Here is a 20,614-nt window from a genome sequence, read left to right on the forward strand (position 1 = left end):
CTTGCTAGTCTCAGCTCCAGCTGAACACTGGCTTGCCTAGCTCTGCTCCTTTCAGGCATGGGCAATGTTCCTCCCATGTAGCCTCTCCCTGCTCCCCTTTCTGGCTACTTTTTTTCTGCACTGGAGCTCAGTCAGAACATCCATGTGCATTCAGCCTGGCCTGCTGCCATGCTTGCTCAGCTTTCTGCACATTGCAATAGACCATTCTTGTGCTCTAAGGACACCCTCTTGGAAGATCAACCAGCTCTCCTGGGCTCCTTTGCCCTCCAGGGCAGTTTCCCAGAGGATCCTGCCAAGCAGAACCCTGATCGAGTCACACTCTGCTCTTCTCAGCTCCAGGGTTGTCATTCTGCTGTTTGCCTTGCTCACTCCTCTCAGGATCTTAAACTCCAAAGTCTCCTGGTTGCTGCAGTCAAAGCTGCCCTCAACCTTTACCTTCAATCATCTTCCACCTTAATCCATACAAATGAGGAACAAAGTCTATTTTCATGATTAATGATCTTGCTTGTCATTCACTAAAATATTTATTTTGCAAGTAACACAGATTTTATGTAACTTCTTTTACAGACATATAATCAGCAATTGCAAATGATGGTGCAATTACATGAGTAAAGAAGGATGACTTGCAGGAGAAAAAACACATGAGGCAAAATCTCATTCCAGAGCCCTACTTCCACTCTAAACCTGTAAGTTCTTGTTGCCTGCCACTGGCATATGGGACAAGTTGTAGCAGATACCAAGGAAGCTGATGTATGATGCTGTGTACAGCATCATATAGCATCCTAAATTGCATCTCTAGGTTTAATGTGCATATATTTTAACACAAATATGTTTAAAAACATCATCAGCCTACAGCCCTTTGGTGCAACTGTACACTTGACTCCTGCTCAGGGTTTGGGCCTAACACAGCTCATACTAAAGCCTGGTGTATGCTGGAAGCAGCACCACTGAGCTAACCTAAGAGCAATATGTACACTAGGTACTTAAGGACACAAAGAACAAGGCGCCTGTCATTCCAGTTTTATATAAATAACTGCTTGTTAACATCCAATAAGACCAAAACTCTTTGGTATTCAGTAACGTACTGTAAATTTGAGAGATCGCAACAAACTGTGATGCTTTGGGTAGAGAACTTAACGATTTTACATGCACAGAACAAGTCTGCACTGTAACAATTGAATCCGAATCCAACTCTTTTTCTCAAATGATCACTGTTATACATTCGGAAGTTAGGTCACTTGTCAGGAAGGGAAGAAGGGTTGCTTTGCTTTTATGCAAAAAGAAGCTCTTCAAGACTGAGCCACAAAAAGCAACCTTACTGTTCACTTCTTGGACAAGTAAGAAAATTGGATGCTTATTTCAATTAAAATAAAGTATAGATGGTATGGTAAAGAATAAAATGCTCTATGTTCTAACTTACCTATCTTGTCATCTGTAACTGCACTGCTTCAAAACTTGCTGGAAGTGAGAGAATTGTTAGCACAGATTATGCCCCTGTATACCGTTCTGTACCTACTTAATACTTATTTCCTGACACAGACATATTATGAAGTACCAAAGTTAACTGTTCTGTCTACTTCAGGCATAACAGAGGATTATACAAATCACATTCTGGGCCACTGTTTAAAGAATCTCTCCAGCAGGAAGTAAAATACAGCTTGTAACTATACTTCATATATATGCTTCATGTATTTATAAACAACAATTCATACATCACACTACATTACGAAATGTACTTAAAAAATTTAAAATGGACCTCAGTAAAGTGTCTATTAAACTTCAGAGCAACTTCATGGGTAGATACCTGTTTCGAATGAGCTCAAGTTTCAAAGTACAAGTCTTTTCAAATACATGAAGAAAGCAAAAAATACTATCATTGAATATAATATAAAGACAACAATTATATTTCAGCTGGTAAATAGCAAAAGAGTATACTCATTCTTGCCAATGGTTATCTTGTCAGCTGCTCAGTGCATATAGCATCTGTTTTAATTCTTCCATGATCGTACAGCAGTAGTGCGCTGCTGCCGCCAAACTAAGAGGCAGCTGGTCTTGGGCAGAGGCTTCTCTGCAGCAACCTGCCTGGTCCAGGCTGTGGGAACAGGGCTGACAGTAAGATGTCCTCAGGACAGAAAACGGGTGGCTTCCCGCAGGAGCCAGGGCACACCGCGGCGTGTTATGAGAACTCTCCATGGGAACAAAAACTTCCTTTCTTAAAAAGATGGAGGCGAGCTTTTTGGCCTTTCAAACACATGGCTTCCTCAGCAACAAGGAAACATATCAAAGCAACATAAGAAACTATTACTGGAATTTAAGAGGACAATTATGCTTTCACTTGATCTTTTCCCAGAAATATTTTTAGAGGGTGGGGAATAAGGTATATTTACAGAGCTTCTGTAGATTAACTAGTCTTCAATAACAATCCAGTATAGAGCCACAAAAATTTGTTTAAAATTTAACACATAGTAACATCAAAACAAACAAATGTTTCCATGGAGACAAATACCTAAATAAATGCTCACAATGGATCCAGGGCGTGACGTCACCCAGGCCTGCCTGCAACCATAGCAACGTGCCAGTATAAACAGAAATATTTTGATTTTTCAATCTAATAATGTCACAAAATTAGTAGTTTTATGGCTGCGCTTAAACCATTTTCTTGCAGTACTGAGTGGTCACACTTCTAAAATAAGAGGAGAGATATTTATATCAGGGCTATTACTACTACCATATTAACTGTATCCAACAAGTGCAGTATGTGCATGGCATAGCTAACATATCAAATTGCCCAGAGCAGTTGTTGACCCCAATAAACAAAGAAATTTATGTTCCTAAAGCAACATGCCAGTGTGCTGGTCAGAGATCAGCAATATCTATTCTTCTTGGACATTCTGCTTTCCTTAATACAAAAACCCTCGAGTTCTTAGAGCAATGTGTTGCACCTCACCAGCATGCTGAACTAACAGGAGGAACGCAGCCACACGCTGCTTTCCATGCCAAACGCAGAACGTTTCGCTGCCCTTTTCCCGTGTCACCAGTGAGCTTGCATTCTGCAAGGCAGCAAGATTTCCTAAGCCCATATTAAACTCTGCAAGTGCGCTGCAAGATACACAGCCTCCAAACTTGTACAATCTGCCATTAGCAAGGGAGGAGCAATAGAAAAGGAGCAGTCAGTTAATGAGGAAAACTGCCAAGAAGGCAGGCAACTGCTTCAACTATGAAAAAGATGCCTGTGGAATCCTCATTCCCATGAAAAATGCCCATTTCCAAATGCTACTGCAGACTGAATTACCACTCTTACCATGTCGAATACACAAGATGTCTATATAAAATTCAGATAGTATATGAAACAGAAATGCTTTGAGTGAGTTAATATTACCAAGATACTTATATTAAAACTTCGTGTTTTAGCAGAAGCCAGAACTACAGGGAATAATGGATTTCTTATCGTTACAAAAATGGTAAAATGCTATTTTTGTTTCCTGAAAATTTCACATCCAATAATTTGTGAAATGTTTCCTTCTCCTAGAGTATGACTGTGACTTCAACTTGTCTTCAGGTACAGCACTAAAGGCACTGCGAAATTACCAGTTAAAAAAAATTACTCCCCACAAAGTATTTTCAACCTTCTTTTCTTACCTAAGATATGAGCAGATTTCTCAGAGGAGAAGTTTGCCTCATTTTTGTCATATTAAGAAGAAAAAGCTATCTGGATAGGAATTAGCAAAAAAGAGTTTTATATAACTTTAAACAAGGAGTTAGCTTTGAAATGAAAATGTACCCTACAACCATTCTGTCACTGTTGTCTGCAATCCACTGAGGGCATGAAGAAGAGTTCAACATTTTAAGCGTTGACTGTGAAACTATAAAACACAGCTAGGAAAGCTTACTATATAGTTGCATTTACAACCATATATATTTTTGTTGGTTTTGATGCATTTTTAATAATTTCATCCCATAAGACACTGGAAAGCTTTTATAATTCACTATTCAAAATTTATTTTGTTTTTCCAGATGCAACATGAATAGAAAGGTAGTGATGTTGTGTAGATTATCTTTACGTGTTCTTACGACATACTGAAAAAAAAAAATTTACTTTTCCATTTGTCATATATTTGCCTGTCTATCCCAACTTTATTAAGTTAACCAACTACTTGTCATAAATATAGGTGGTTTTCCTCCGATCTGTAGGTAAGCAACTAATATAAAAATATTCATCCATGTGGCCACTCTCTAAACCGCACTTCAGTTGTTCATTTCAAGTAATTCCAGTGCAAAATTCACTGCTCCTTAATGTTTTCTGTATTTTCTAGCTGACAATATAAAGTTTTTAAAACAGAAAAACAACAAATATGTAGAAGACACATCTATTAAATGAAATTTTAATATCACAATATGTATTTAAATCCATCAAATTGTTAGGATTTGTGAACACTTTTCTTAAGAACCTCCAAATCAGTGTTGTACAGAAATACTTGGGAGAAGGGAAAAAAAAAAAAAAATCAAATTTACTTCTTTTCTTACCAAAGAATTCCAGCAATTCTTCTATTGTGCCTACTACTGCTCATTCTTTGCATTAGACCATTTTCTTGCTCTTATCCTGAAGTACATAAAAATGTTGTACTTACATGAAGACTTTCAGTGAATCTTTTATGCAAGATGAACAGACAAGCTATATCTCATGAAGAGGAAAAACAGAATACTACAGCTATTTTCTTATTTGCAGCAAAGCTACATCGGTATTTCCTCAAACTTTATAACAGCATAAACTTAACCTTAATTGAAAGACAGACACATGATTCCAGCTGTATAGAAATACCATGGACTAGTCACAACTTTCAGAAATTTAGTTCACCTATTCCAGATGGGGGGGGGTTGCATCTAGAAAAATGTTCACTACTTCTCAGGACTGAACCGATAAACTCTCTAACAGAGAAAGTTACCAATCAGTGAATCAAAACTACTTTTTAGGAGCTCTTGAGTGAACGTATCCGCTGCTAATTTCCAGAACGAATCTTTGCCTATCAGCAACATACAGCTCCTACCTAGTGTCTTTGCAGGATCTGTAGCAGATCAATGCATGAAACCAGGGGAAGTTAGCAAGATGACAAAGAGAGGCTTTATACATAGATATAACAATTCATAAATCCAAAGAACAATTTTACAAGATTATTTCCTAATGTTCAAACAACATGTTCTGTTCTCATAAACAAGCAGAGCTGGCCAGCAAACAAGTGCTGCCAAAAACGCTGGCTTCGCAGAGAAAGACCAACTGAAAACCTGTTTGGAAAGTCTACCACCATCCTAGATGGCAACTGTAACTTGAATATGACAAATATCTCTTCCGATTTACGGGCTATGTTCCCCTACCACTCCCAAGATCCATCACAATCCCATCACTAAGTCACGGTGACTATAAGAATTCCAGACCAAAGACCATCCTGCAAGACAGACTTTGAAGTCTAGCTGAAGAGTGCTAGAGATTCTTTTATAGAGTTTAATTAATATTCTTCATGTAATACAGAGAGCAAAAAACTTGGATTGTCAAGAAATCCTAGTGCTCTGCTGGGAAAAAGCTGCCTGTGAAATGGAAATACGGAAGAGTTCATTTTATGAGTAGGTCTTTCTTGAAGCATCACTAAATTATTCTTACCTGACAGCTTTGAGTTAAATGTAAAACAAAAGAGAAAAAAAGGAAATGCAATTGGTTGAATATACTCCAGAAATCCCATATACTCAGCTCACACAGAAGCCTTCTAGGATGTGGCATATTACCAATGCTTGAGCAACTGAACCTGTTAGATCTTCCCTTGTTAAAACTTAAAATACTGTATGTGAAATCAATGTGATTTGGGGTAGAAACAATAATTACTGACATATGCATCTTGAAATCATCCTACAACCTAAACATTCTGTTCAAATGAGCTACTTCACTGACAGTATGCATAGCTCTGGCAACACAACCTTCAAAAAAATCTCAGTAGGCACTCAAAGGAAGAGACTAATCCAAGAACAAGAGTGTTGGTCTGTGCACATGTAGTGTTGTCAATGGCCTAGATAAGGTCCTGAGGAAAGAGAAAGAACCAAACAGCTGTGAAAAGTAACATACTTGCCACAAACACATTTTTCAGCTCCAAAGATGACAGATGCTAGGAAAAAACTAGCGGATGAGGTTCTTATAAACAATGTAGTCATTTGCAAATCAAGTAAGTAATGTCCTGAGAACTGTGCACGTTACTTTAGACAATTTGTGAAGGTCAAGGCCTTTTCTTCTTTGCCTTTCTATGTCTTGATGCACTCTAAAGAGTCAACGCTTGTAGAAGGTTTTCCTAACTACTCTTGTAGTCAGGAATTGCAAATTCTGTTCTCAAGTCCTGTCCCACAATGATTGCATTGCACCACAACGATTGAGAGCACAAGCCAAATAAATTTTCTTATAAGGTGCAAATACAATTAAGAAGTAGGCCTCTAAATACAATGAGGCATAGAACAATTTAAATAGTTACTGTGCTAATAAAAAACAGAAAAGGCAAGGCTAGCTGATCAGTTACAGGGAGTTGAGGGGGTGAAAATGATCCTATCATATAAATAAAGTGAGAACAGAAAATGATTTGGGGTTTCACACTGAATAAGCTAAAATAGCCAAATGTCCTTCCTTTGATCCAGAAGTGCTCAAGTCAAGTCCTGCCTAGGTTTTCTACTTGGATAGAAAGTTTCAATAAAGCTCCAGCCTACTCACAAGAATATGCTGTGACCACTAAAATAATCCTAATCAACGAATCCCAACCTCATCCCAACCTCACCCTCAGTTTAGTGTCCCTGGTACCCTCTACTTTAAACCTGAGCAGGTGCTGTGCTGGACATCAGGACTGTGCTTGGAACTCAGACCTTAGTTACCCATCCTTAGTCTCAGCCTTTTGAGGTTGAGTTTTTGAAGGACATAAGACTGCAGCCTGACTTGCCTCAGATAAGCTTCAGATATCAGCAGACATTCACAGCATTTAGTGCAGTCAAAAAAAGCATTGTTTTTCAGAATAACATGCATATGTCTTGATGATATGAAACCTCTCTGCGCACCTTAACATCTGCAACACTGAAGTCAGTTTCAGGTATCAAGACAGGAGCTAAAAGGTGTATCTTCAAGTGAAGCAAGACAATTTGAGAAAGGAACATGAAGGACAGATTGTAACAAAGGTATACAGTGCACAGCACAGCATCTGCAAGCAACAGAAGATAAATTTAGACAACACTTACAAAACATGGGAGACGACATAAGAAAATGATGGCAGAAAGGAACTTACTTGATTTTACTGAAGACAATATCAACATCTGTGATTGTCACATTCTTTCCATCTATCACATGACAGTCCTTACAAAGCTTTGACCAGTTCTTCCCATGCATTTCTTTTCCTGTGGCTCTTGTATCGCCATGGATGGCAAATTTTCTAAAAGCCTCTTCCAGAGCACTGATTTCTCCTGCCATAGCTCCCTCATGAGAGCTGTTTGAATCACAGGATAATCGTTTTGCTGCTCGCTCCTTTGCTGGATCTGAAGGAGACTTTGGAGGAGTCTTATTTGCAGGTTTGGTTGACTTTGCTTTATTTTCAGCCATTGTGCTACAAAGAAGAGGGAAAATTCAATACATTAATTGGCACCAGTTTACCTTTTACTAAGCTGCCTTTGAGAACAGGACAGGAACTTAGTCCCCTACACCATCTAACAATAACTATAGTTATACATAGAACTATGTAACTTTCTGCTCATCTAGACAAATATTCTAGTATAAAAAAAAAATGACCAGGAAACATTTGACATTTCAAAATAAAGTACAAATCTACTTTCACCATCATTACATCACGGTACACTACAAGTGTTAAGAGAACACCTACCAACTGTGCTTTTTTTTTGTTGTTGTGTTTTGTTTTGTGTTAAGATGGCAAGCTGAATTCTCTGCAGTTCAGATACTATCCAGCATGGCACCCTACTGGCTTGAGTAGAAGTATGCCTTTTACACAGCATATATTACAATCTAGGTTTATTTTCCAGGGGAATATAAACAACCTTTTATCTTCTAGAGTGTGAATTTTTAACAACTATTTACTGAAAATGGAAATTGGAATGAAAACATTAATGTTTCAAAGTGATAACAAGTAAGGAAATTCTCAGAAATTCTTGGACAAAACTCTCGTGTTAGCAAAACCAGTTGTTTCTCAGATTTGTGCCCAAAGAACTGTAGCTTCAGTCCCTTGGAATGAAAACCTTCAGAATGAAGTAGCACTGAGAAGGGATGTCATTACTGCATACAACAAACTTCAGATTATCCCAGATTCACATTCGATAGGTTTGCCCTTTAAAAGAAATCTTAAACCAAGGAACAAAATGTTAAAACCTGTTTTCAGGTGACATTACAAAATGCAGGAAAAAAAAAAAAGGAAGACAATTTCTTACTCTTCCTTCATTCATCTATCCACGGAAGTCACTGTCTGCAGAAGAAGAAATGTACAATTCCGCTAGAGCTGAACACTCTTCACATGAAGTAGTGATGCCCAAAGGACATATTACAGCCCACAAACACGCCATGAGAGCACCAGCAGCATGCCACAGAAGCCAGTGCATTCTGCCCATCCACTCACAGAATGATCGAGGTTGGAAGCGACCTCTGGAGATCACCTAGTCCAACTCCCCTACTCAGGAAGGGTCACCTAGAGCACATTGCACGGGACTCTGTCCAGAAGGCTTTGGAATATCTCCATCCAAGGATGGAGACTCCACAATCTCTCTGGGCTGCCTGCTCCAGTGCTCTGTTACCCCTCCTCACAGTACAGAATTTTTTCCTTATGTTCAGGCAGAACCTTACATATTTCAGTTTGTGCCCATTGCCTCTTTGTAGCCCTACATTGGACTTTCTCCAGTAGTTCCATGGACTTTTTCCAGTAGTTCCATGTCCCTCTTGTACTGGGGAGCCCAGAATTGGACACAGTACTCCAGATGAGGCCTACCTGGGCTGAGTAGAGGGGAGGATTGTCTCCCTCATCCTGCTGGCAATGCTCTTCCTAATGTAGCCCAGGATACCATTGGCCTTCTCTGCCACAAGGGCACATTGCTGGCTCATGGTCAACTTGTTGTGCATCAGGACTTCCAGATCCTTCTCCGCAAGGCTGCTTTCCAGTAGGTCAGCCCTCAGCCTGTACTGGTGCATAGAGTTATTCCTCCTCAGCTGCAGGACCCTGCCTTTCCCTTTATTGAACTTCATGAGATTGCTCTCTGCCCATCTCTCCAGCCTGTCCAGGTCTCTCTGAATGGCACCACAGCCCTCAGGTTTATCACCCATCCTTCTAGTTTGGCATCATCAGCAAATTTGCTGAGGGTGCACTCTGTCCCTTCATCCGGTCACTTTTAGCTTTGCAGAAGTAAGGGGCCCTGGAAGGCCTAGGGATAGGGTACACAGTGTGCCTGCCCCAGCAAGGGGGGGAGGCATGTAGTTACATGCAGGCTGTGGCTCAGACATCAGTTTTGCTGCTACCAATTTTAATACATAAAGAGGTGCTCCAAGTTTCACAAGCTTGGCAAACACTGGCATAAAAGCTGGAAAGCCCACCATACTACATCATACACCCTTCTGAAATTATAAATGTATCTTCAGCACATAGTCTGTGGTTAATATATGTAAAGATTGGCATGCACTTCCAGTTAAAGTTTTATTCCTGTATCAGATGGGAAGTTCTTTTGGTTTATATACTGTGCTTCAATAGAAGTTCCACAGCTATGGAAGCGATTCTCAACTTTTACCTCCTCTGATTTTGCTTAACCTCTGTCACCTAAATAGCCATGGCATACTCCTTTCTTCTTCCATTCAGTCCTGCATGCTGAAAAAGAACTAGCCATCCTGTATCCACCAACCAATGCTTGCCATGGAACAGGTTTTGCTAAGCTTGAAGTCCTGATTGTGGAGAGATTCTCTCCTTTATGATCTTTGACTGTAACATGAAACAGTCAGACCACACAAGAATACATAATCAACACCAAAGCATCACACCACTGGCTAGAATCTTTTGTCTTAAGCAAACGAAAACAGAACTCAATTTTGGAACAATAAGTCTACCCCATTCCTTTAGACTTACTGTTATTTTCCCAGATTGTAACACTGAAATCATGTTTTTTTTGAACAGTGTGTCTTAATTCAGTTCCTAGCCAACAATCATTATGTTGTCTCCAATGTGACAGTGGAATATTCTTTTTAAGAACATATACATAAAATAAAGCACTGACATTGGACCAGATAAATTCCTGGGAGCTCCACAATTATTTCGGTATCATTAACAACAACCACAAACTCATACTTCAAGTATTATAATCAACTTGTATTGAAAAGAGAAACTGTGGTGAACAGGAGTGACGGTCTGATAAGCATGCTGAATTTCCTGAAATTAGATTTACAATCCATAACTATAAACACTTTTCAATAAAAATTACTTCAGTAAAAGATCTTTGTACTTTACATTTGAACAAACGCAGCATAGTCAAAACAATAATGTATATTTTGAAATTATTTAAGTAAGTGCTTAAAAAGCTAGTAACACATTAAGCCGAGAGATTCTTCCATCTTGTTTATATGTTCAACACAAGTTCTGGCCAACAAACTGAAATGTTAAATTAAAAATTAAAATGACAGAAGTTTATTAACTGTAACCTGGGAGATGTGTGCATCTATAAAATAATAAGAAAAGCACAGAATCAGATTGAATAGTTAAAAATCACTAAAAAGCTAAAAACTGAAACAATTCCCATTTCCATTACCTATTCACTCTGTCTGTGCTTGGAATAATTGAAATATTTTCTGCTGAATGTCTCCCAGTACTGAAATTCTAAAATAATAAGCACTTCTTAGGTAACTGTAAGCTGATAAAAGTATTACATCACATATGTGTGTGTGTGTGTATATACACACATATATATTTAATATACATATACACACACAATTTGTTTTTTTTTTAAATCAAAATAGTGCCTAGACCAGTCTAAACTTTCTGATTCAAATGGCTACACACACACTTTTGCTACCAGAAGAGGTCATGAGATAATGTACAAAGAAAACAAAAACACTGCTGACAAGCTATGGAAAAGAAATTACATTAAAAATCAGATCATCCAGACCTATAAATGACCTCTGTCCTGTGGAAAGCATGACTTCCAAAAGCAGAAGTCTCTTCATAGTATAGACCATTTCAAATGCACAGGAGCTGGAAACTAAAAACAGAGTCTCCAGGCTAACATAACTGACTAGACAAAGGAAGAGAACAAACATCTGCAAAACATCTGTATTTTAATGTCTAATAGGATATTAAAAAAACAAATTTAACTCCACAAGCAAGTAAGAAGACAAGAGAAAGTAGAGGTCTCCTACAGTAAGCGATCATATCGGTTAGCAATCTTATTGTGCATGGAATAAATCTTCTAAGAGATTTTCAGGGGAAGTCTCTTTTTGCTTCCAGCAATTCAGTCTAGAAGCCATGCTCAGTGTCAATACACTGTAAAGGTAAGGCAATTGTATAATTTAAAAACTATAAGCCAGAAAATCTCCATACCACTGCAAATATCTGAAATATTTTTTCAAAAGCACCTAGTGATTTCAAATAATCAGATGAAACACCTGAAAGTGTTCCGATTTTCTGAAGCGGATGTAATTTTTAAATCAGTTACCTTTTCTCTGCCTGTACTACCGTCTTTTACTGTCTGCAACATAATAGCTACATCTATTTAAAACCTTTTTTACTTGCTTTCAGTTGCTGCCCTTTTCCATGACGGCTTCTCACACTTCAAGATACCTACCCCTTAAATTAGATGTCTAAGGAAGCAACATGAATTTCCCCATAACATTAAGCACACATCAGAGATCAAGCTCATAAAACTCTCTAAATTCTTGCTTAGCCCAGGTCCCAAATTTCACATACCAAGCAACTTCTGCAGCTATTAAAAAAAAAAATCTGTGTTTTCAAACTTGCTGCCACATCATAGACAAATACAGAACTAAGAAAATTAAAAGCTTTTAAGCTTGGTATAGGAAAAATGCTTAAAGGAACATATTTGGTCTTAAGAATGAAAGTTCCCCTCCAGAATTAGTTCTCTCAGCCATCAGTAAGCCAACTTCATACAAATGTGTTGTGAGGTATTCAGGGCTGGGGGGCAGAACCTGGGACAGAAGGCTTTAGTTTTGACTAGTGAAATCTGATATGCAAAACAGTCATTTCAAAGAAACCCTCACTACCAAAAGCAGAAGTTAAAGGCTAGATTCATCAGGGTTCTGCTCTTACCCTGCGGATGGCAGAGACTGTCACAGATGCTCCTTGTTTTGTTGGACCATAGTTACAGTTGGTCTAACTGTTAAAGATCCCGGTAATGGGATGGACAAGACGATCTGCAGAGATCCTTCCACCCTCAGCCATTTTCTGATTCTGGGAAGAGGTATGAGCAGATGCTAAGACCTCAGGAAGCTCTGTCCCAACTAACCGAAGTTCCAGAAACTCCAGAACAGTCAAGTAACTGGAAGATGTTACGTTATGAGCTGCACTGCATAGTCTGTACCTATAATACTCCTTTATTCATATCATAAACCAACAATTATTGTCCCTTCTCTCACTCTGCAATAGGTAAATACTATAGTACACTCTACAGAGACAAAGTTAGGGATCAATCTGATGGAAGTCATGAGTAACTCCATGCTAAAACTAGACTGAGAGTGTATACCTCTCTTTTTTAGGCACACCTCCATGCCACTAGAAGACATTTCCTCATATCACTGAATGTTCAAGAAATTAGTAGTCGGAAATCTGTGATTTTGCCAAGAACCAGAAAATACAGTAGGGGGAGAGGAGAGAGATGGCTGATCCCTGGCAATGCAGTTAGCAGAGCCAGAAAGTTGAAATAAATCTGTAATTACCATCAAAATTTAAAGCATTGCTGGTTGCTAACATTAATAATTCTACTTCCATTTTAACCTCAGAGTAAGATTGCTATTTTTGCTTGATTCTGCTATCATAAATGCATCAGACTACCTCTCCACATCTACATTTTCAGCTCGTGGACCTAGCACAGCTACAAGCATTCATATTTCTTAGATGGTCCTAAACCTGAAAGGTCACTTACCTTTAGAAAACATGTAAATCACAAAGAATTCTGCCAATAGGCACAGAGCCTAGTGGTTTTATGTTAACTGTTACCTGTTTTTACTTTCCATTATCCTTCTTATCCTTCTCATCATTCACTCCCACCAAGTATTTGTAAGGGTGCACTTAAGGTTCACTTTTTAAATCGAATCTTTTTCTTTATACTTGATGAAATCATTTCCAATGCACCATAAATAGGTACCATCCAATATGTCTTAAGACCTTCCATCCAATCCAAGTAGAAACCAAGGTGACAACTTTTCAAAGAGCATGAGAGGTGCTATTTTTGTATGAGCAAGCTGGGTTCATAAACATTAGTAAACTGCAAAAGTCATTAGATTTTGCTGAGAGTATTTTTTATTTTAGTATTTGAGCTATGTTTTAGACCAAATATTTTTTAAAAAGTTAAAGAATTAGAGATAAAGGGAATTCTCATTTATTTTCTGTATGCAATTATTTATGCCAAGTAACAACAGCAGAGACAAAGCACAGCAGATGGACTCTTTTCTCCACATTTCTGCATACACATTCAAGCTGAGGAACTGAATAAACAGCTGGAGAAATGCAACTTCCTCTTAATAAGATATAATGCTTTAGACAATGCTCATAAAACTTCCCTTAAACTTCCTGCACAGCCATCAGCAGTAATCAGAGTGAAGGAGCTCCTTTTCTGAGTTCTGCTCTGGGCATATTTCTCCATGTGTGGTGTTCAAGTGAATGAGAACCATGCATCCTCCCTAGCAGGTAAAACAGAACTAAAAGAGCAGTGGACACCTCAGACCAAGCAAAGCTATCAAAATTCTATCCGAATCTATGTATCTATATTTATTTATACAAATTAAATCCTTTCACAGGCCTTCTGAGGAACTACATGGCTAAAGCCTATAGAGTTCTCAACAATATGCTTGTATCTAGCACTATGGACAGGGCAAGGCTGCCTAGATTATAGAGCTGCATTAAGACTTTCACCTGGATACACACACAGTTACAATGAAGCTGATTACTCAAGTTGCCCAATGTTTTTCTTCAGCAAAACAGTATTTTAGACTCTGATGAAGTTATATATGCCATTAAAGGAACAACCTTGGAAAAGATATTATCAAGCACAGATTACTTTGACTATTGACAAGCGGCTCCTACCTTTCTATCACAAAAACTGTTGCTATTCACCTGCAGAGTCAATGCTACAAGAGCACTGACCACTAACTTTATTTCTCAGTAAATTACACTCCTCCTCTCCAAAAGACTACTTCATAAAAATCACCTCTTTATATATGTATAATTGAAGCACCTATACACACATGCATAGGCCATTAAGAGCAATAGTTGCATTAGAATATATTTTTAAAAACATGCTTTCACCCACCAACACTTACAAACAAACAAAATTTTTTTTTACATCTGTCTACACACTCTTAACCATAATACCCTGTAATACCACCACACCACTCACATAAAATTTCAACTACGATGACAGCAGCATCAACAAATGAATCCACCTGGACTTATGTAATGGTGAATTTTATCTTCCTCCCCTCCTCCCATTATGTAGCCCTATACCATCTGAGGATCCCACTTACTGGGTATTTATTCCCAGCTCTGTTCTGCTCTACTACCATCTTTGTCAGATGAAGAAATCAGTAAGCCCCCAAAATTTTGCCGTTCCACGTACTGGTAAGGATATAAGCCAGCATTCAGAACAATCCTCAAAGAAGAAAGTGAATATGGCACTTTTCAAAGGGGGGGGGGGGGGGAAGAAATTCACACTGATTAAAGCAAAATGCAAGAGAAGCCTCAACTGCTTAGGTAAGATATTTTCTCATGGTCTATCAAGAAAAGACTGGCCAGTCAGACATTGAGTAGGGAGATTTCCTCAAACATCACCAGTAAAACAGAGAGCCTTTGCATAACACCTGCAAATAAACATCAAGAGAACCATGCTGATGCCACTGACAGACAGAAAATTTGATCACAGAAAACAGAGCTTATGGACACTCACAGGGACTAAAAGAACCCTGAGACTTAATACTCACAGCTGACCACAGCTCCTAGACACTAATGCAATACAAATGATGAACAAAATGTCTCCTTTTAACCTGCTGGCAGAGACATCTAAAAGCATTTATGCCCAGGGACAGCACATAGCACAAGACTGAACCGAGAGGAGAGAGAGAGAGAGAAAAGGCTTAAGTCAAAAGAGAACTTCCACTGCTGAGAAGAAGGGAAATACAAGAATATAGCAGTACTAAGACTTAATCACAGCTGGGCTGCTGTTCAGCAGTACTATAGTCTCCACTACAGCTCTGTTAAAACAAATGATAAATGTAAGGCAGGTGAGAACTGGTAATTCACAACAAGCACAATGTATCTTAGTTACTTCTTTAACCCTCTAAAATGGAACGGTCATACCAGTATGACAGAGAATTCAAGGGATGAGAATTACATACCTGCATTTAATTTCAGTTACTCAAAAAAAAATGGCTTTGGAGAGAACAAATACCCCTGTAATTGCTTGCTGAAAACCTAAGAGTTTGTTTCACTTATACAAGGGCAGGAAGCAGCAGGTTTGCACTAATAAAAGGGACAATACATTAACAAACAACTACCCCAGAGGAAAGAGTATTCTTGCCATTTCTTCAATGCAATGAAACAGGTTTGCAGATGCAGTCACATCCTCACACTGGAGACTTATATAATCCAAGCATGCAATGAAACAAAAATATTGGATGAATTATTTTAACTTATATCTTAGCGTATTATCTAAGAGCAAGTTATCAAGTTGAAACATTAAATGGTTCATCCTCTAACACACTCCTAGATATGATATTAAATACATCTGGCCATCTCTACACACACTCAGAATACATTTATATAGCATAAACAAACAAAACTGCCTGCTTCCCCCCTTACTTAAAAGTGCCTTCTTTTCTAATTAAGCTCAATCTTCAAGTAAAACATTTTCTATTGTATATTTGCCTACTTAGGGAATAACTGGAATGAATTTATCTATCAAAAAAAAGATACTCTTTTTCAGCACAGTCAATCCACAGATTAAATCAGGCACAGAAACAACTAACCGCTAGACGGATATTTCCATTTATAAAGACCCTTTCTCACATTTACAAGAGTCAGGTGTAATCACTGCAGGAGATTCCTATGTGAACTTTATCTGCAATTTGATCCTTGCAATGCATACTGTCCAAGCATTACACTGTGCTATGATTTAACACTGGACATACACTTCAGCAGTTACCAATGACAGACTATTTGCAGGCATATGGCTGTTATGTAGAAAGGTACAAGAGCATTCAGTACAGCTTTCTGATTTTTAGGGGTGAGGTTGTGTGGGGGAAGGATCTGTAAAAATCTTTATTAAATATCTTAATCTTTTCTTAATAAATATAAGGTTATGCAAGCCTCTGCCAACTCAATAAAAATTTCCCCTACAATCCTGCCCTTGTAGACCCTGCAAAATATCAACAGGAAAATTGTTCTGTCAGTCAGCAACCAACTGCAAGATTCAAAGCTGTCAGTGTTTAAGATATATGTTCCAAATGCATATTCAACATCTTGCAGCACATCCCCAGCTTGCTTGTGGAAGAATTTCACTGAGGTACAATATCTTTTAACCCAGGATTGAACAAATACTTACAAATCCTGCTGATTTGCTGCGGAGGTGAGGGGTAATGATATAATATATATAGTTTGTTTTCAAAATAGGCAGTTAGGGTTGGGAAGAGCAGATTAATCCACCGGGTTTTGTTTTCCGTTTCCCACCCCTGAAGCCGGTGCGTGGGTTTACACCTGCAGAGCTCACGCCGCAATCCCTAAACCCTCTCCCACACCAGATGCTGCCTTGCGTGGCGCAGGGGCGGTCCGAGGCGGCAAAGCCCCTTGGAGGGTCCCAAAAAAAGGAGGAAAAAAGGGGTGAAAAGGGGGGGGGGGAGGAAAGGATGAGGTGGGCAAACCGTTTTTACCCATAGCTCTCCCTAGACGGGGCTGCTGGCTCCGTGCTAGGGCCCGGGATGGGAACGGGGACATGGTTGGGCGGCGGCTGCCGCGGAGGAGGCAGAGGGCGAGAGACAGGCGCGGAGCCCGCAGAAAGCCGCGGTTCCCGCCGCCCCCCGCCGTCGTTATGTAACGGGCGCGACGGCGAGGGGCCGCCGGGGCGCAGCGCTGCGCGCAGGTGGCGACAGCACCGCCAGCGCGCCCGCCCTGGCGCCTCAATTAGCCGCGGGAGCATTAATAAAATAAATAAAATAAAATAAAATAAAATAAAATAATAAAATGAAATAAAATGAAATAAAATCGCGCAAAAGCACGCTCAGCGCGCCGCCCCCTGCCTCACCCGCGCGGCGAGAGGCGCCCACTTACCCGCGGCTCTCCGCGGGGCGGCGGCTCCTGCAGCCCAACCTGCGCCTGGCCCGGGCTGCCGCTAGACTGTCAGCCGCTGTCAGTCCAGCCCGGCACGGCGCTGTGCGGAGCGGCGCGGTGCGGCACGACCCGCCCCCCGCGCAGCCGTTGGCCGGCGCCCGCCCCCTGCCAGCCGCAAGGCACCGCCATAGGCGGCCCGGTCCGTCCGGCCGCCGTCGCCCCGCCTCCCGCGGCAGGCCCGGGGGAGGCAGAGGGCGCCGCCACCGCCGCCGCCGCCGCCGCCGCTGCCTTACATGGCCGGGCGCAGCGGGCCGCCCGCCGCCTGCCCCGGGGCAGGTGCCGCACTCAGGTGGGCGCGGAGCGCACAGCCGCCTCGCCGCTGGCCCGGCCCGAAGCCGCCGAAAGGAAGTAATTTTTCAGAGTGGATTTGCCCGCCCGCCCGGGGCGGCAGCGCCGCCGCCGCCCCCCAGTCGCCGCCCGCCGGAGCTGGCCTGAGGCCAGGGACAGTACCGGCTGCCCAGCTAGGGGCAAGGCAAAGAAGGTACAGCCTTAAATCCCGAAGCCCGGTGCGGGTCAGGCTGCTGCAGCTCCGTGCCCCCGCATCCAGCTACGAGTGAGGCTCAGCGTGTGTTCCCTGCAAGAGCACACACAACAAACCATGCATGCAGCACAGACACACGTATACATGCAGCCAGCTAAACAGATCAGCACCAGTCAAAGCACTTAGCAGTCACAGAAATCGCACCTCTTTGGATGACCAGCAAGAAGGTCTGTTGTTGGGGAGCGTATACAGAAAAGCAATGTGGATCACTCCAGCAGCTGGATCCTTGCCACCCTGCAAGGAGATGCACCTGCAGATGGGTCTCTCAGTCACCCTCGGGCAACCTTTCGGCTCTCCAGCAGTTGGTCTGGCTGGAGCCAGCCACTAGCTCGCTAGTCCCACCAGTAGCCAGCTCCTCTAGTGAACTCCTTCCCAGAGACGTGCCTGGTTCCCAACCCACTTGACCTACTCACTGGCTAGTCTGGCTTGACCAGTCCAAACTCCAGTTGCCAGCCCTCAGACCTCCATACACACACATGAACACAGAATAGAGTCCCTTCACCCAGGAAAAGCATTAGAAATTAAGTTTAAAGAGAAGACAGGAGAAACAGGCTGCACTGGTGAGGCACGGGGCATGGCCAGGCAAGCATGCTAACCAGCCACTTGTTCACATCTCATCAGTCCCTTTTATCCTCTTATCACTCAATTTTCCCATGCTTGTTCTTCCCCACTTTGATCCCCCCCCAAAAAAATCCCACAGTAAGTCTTGTGCAATCCCAAGATGCTCTTTCCCTGCATTCCAAACCCCAAGGCAGTGGCACCCCCAGCCTGGAAGATGCCATTCCCCCGACTCATCTGGTGGCTTTCACATGGTGACTGTGGGGCTCATGGCTCTCCCCATCCTGGGAGCCACTAGGCCAGGGACTCCCTTTCTCTGAGCAGGAACTTAGAGATTTAGTTCCTAGGACTAACATGTTAAATGTGCACTACTGGAAAATGTGCCATCATCCAGTTTTGGTAAAGAGAAACGCCTTAGAAAAATAACTCAAGGATACCTCAGGGCAAGCATGTTCTGCCAGCCTAATCCTTGCTGGCCTCCCTTCTGCTTTTCAGTGTGTAACCAGGTAGGTCACCCTCCAGGGACTATGGTGGGGTGGGGTAAGGGAATCTGTGGGAAAAAGAAAAGCTTAATTTCCTTCTTCGTCTAAAGTTTGTTATTCAAGACCCTTGCCTTTTACAGCTATCAAATTAATTTTAGAGAAGTCTAGTACAAAAAACCACAAAAATCCATTTTTAGGGTTATCACAGTACCTCAATAATGTAACTTTAGATTCATTTTAATCCTGTGTGCAAATTAACCCATCTCATACTCGAAAGCAGGAAAGCAGACATTTACATTTATTTTCATTTGTAGCTCATGCTGCCATCAAATACTGAGTGTACCTTGGACATATCTTCAGAAAATTAAAATGATATAAATGCCACACACATCTATTGAGTGAATTTCTACATTGCTCAGTGCACTTACATTGCATGAAAAAATTACATCAATATAGAGAATTCCCTAGAGCTCCCAGAATTCTTCTTTCCTCCCTGCACAAAGAATGAGTTTTCTTCAAATAATAATGTATTCAGTTTTATACTGACAATAGCAAAAATGCTCTGTCACAGAAAAGAACCTTGCAGCAAACCCTGAAAATAGTCCAACTCTAAATTAGTCTCATTTTTGCTGGAAGTCCATTCATTAAAAAAATTAATAAAAATAAAAAAATCCTCTACCAGAAAGCATGATCTTCAGATCTTACTACTTCATCCTAAGATTAGCTGCATTTCCTCAGGGGGTTAGTACAGCTGCATTTGTAAACTGCAGTTGGGTTATACTTTCTTTTTCTAAGCGCAGGCCCTTGTGTAAGCTCAGTTGTGATCTGACCTGATAATTCACAAGTGTGACCTAACATTTTAGATATTCTTTTCCTCTTCTAAATCAACATTTGCAAATATGACTGATGCAATGTCATTCCCTCTCACAAACTCTGGCTGTACATTCCCAAACTATTGCAATGGGAGCTCATTCCCTTAGCAACTGAGCAGACTGCAGATAGCAGCCATACCCCAGGTCTTGCACAGCTCCTTGCAGAATTCCTTTTCAATACTCCTTTCTACATGCTGTGATTTAAGGATGGTCTGTCTGGTGCCTGGGCTGATGGCTAGAGAGGCTGGGAAAATGGGCCTGCAGTTTCCTCCTTCAGATTTTCATAATAAGGAAAACACAGCCAGATTTCAGGCTAAATTCCAGAATATTATTGATCATGCCAATCTATGCAAAATAAACTGGACAGACATTTCCCTGCATCATTCTCCCCACCAGCTATTGTGCTAGCTCTTCTCTCAGTTCAATACAACATCTTCTAAGAGTGCTGCAGACCTGCTTCTGGCACTTGGCATAGCTTCTCTTCAAAGCCACAGAGCTGTCTTTGGTCATACTTTCCAGTATAAAATACTATGAGCAGTTCCATTTATATGACATTATATGACA

General features: G+C 40.9%; 1 protein-coding gene across 1 annotated transcript in view; it reads right to left on the minus strand.

Annotated features, from left to right (window-relative positions):
* The window catches only part of TPPP (tubulin polymerization promoting protein), a 62,961-nt gene extending 45,319 nt beyond the window's left edge, over positions 1 to 17,642 (minus strand). The window contains exons 1-2 of the mRNA XM_062569768.1: positions 17,538 to 17,642; positions 7,302 to 7,616 (exon numbers count right to left, since the gene is read on the minus strand). Of these exons, the coding sequence (XP_062425752.1) occupies positions 7,302 to 7,612 (311 nt within the window). The 5' untranslated portion in view covers positions 7,613 to 7,616; positions 17,538 to 17,642. The remainder of the gene's footprint in view (positions 1 to 7,301; positions 7,617 to 17,537) is intronic.
* Positions 17,643 to 20,614: the final 2,972 nt, after the last annotated feature.

Source organism: Rhea pennata, chromosome 2, assembly GCF_028389875.1.
Source record: "Rhea pennata isolate bPtePen1 chromosome 2, bPtePen1.pri, whole genome shotgun sequence".
Lineage (NCBI taxonomy): Eukaryota > Metazoa > Chordata > Aves > Rheiformes > Rheidae > Rhea > Rhea pennata.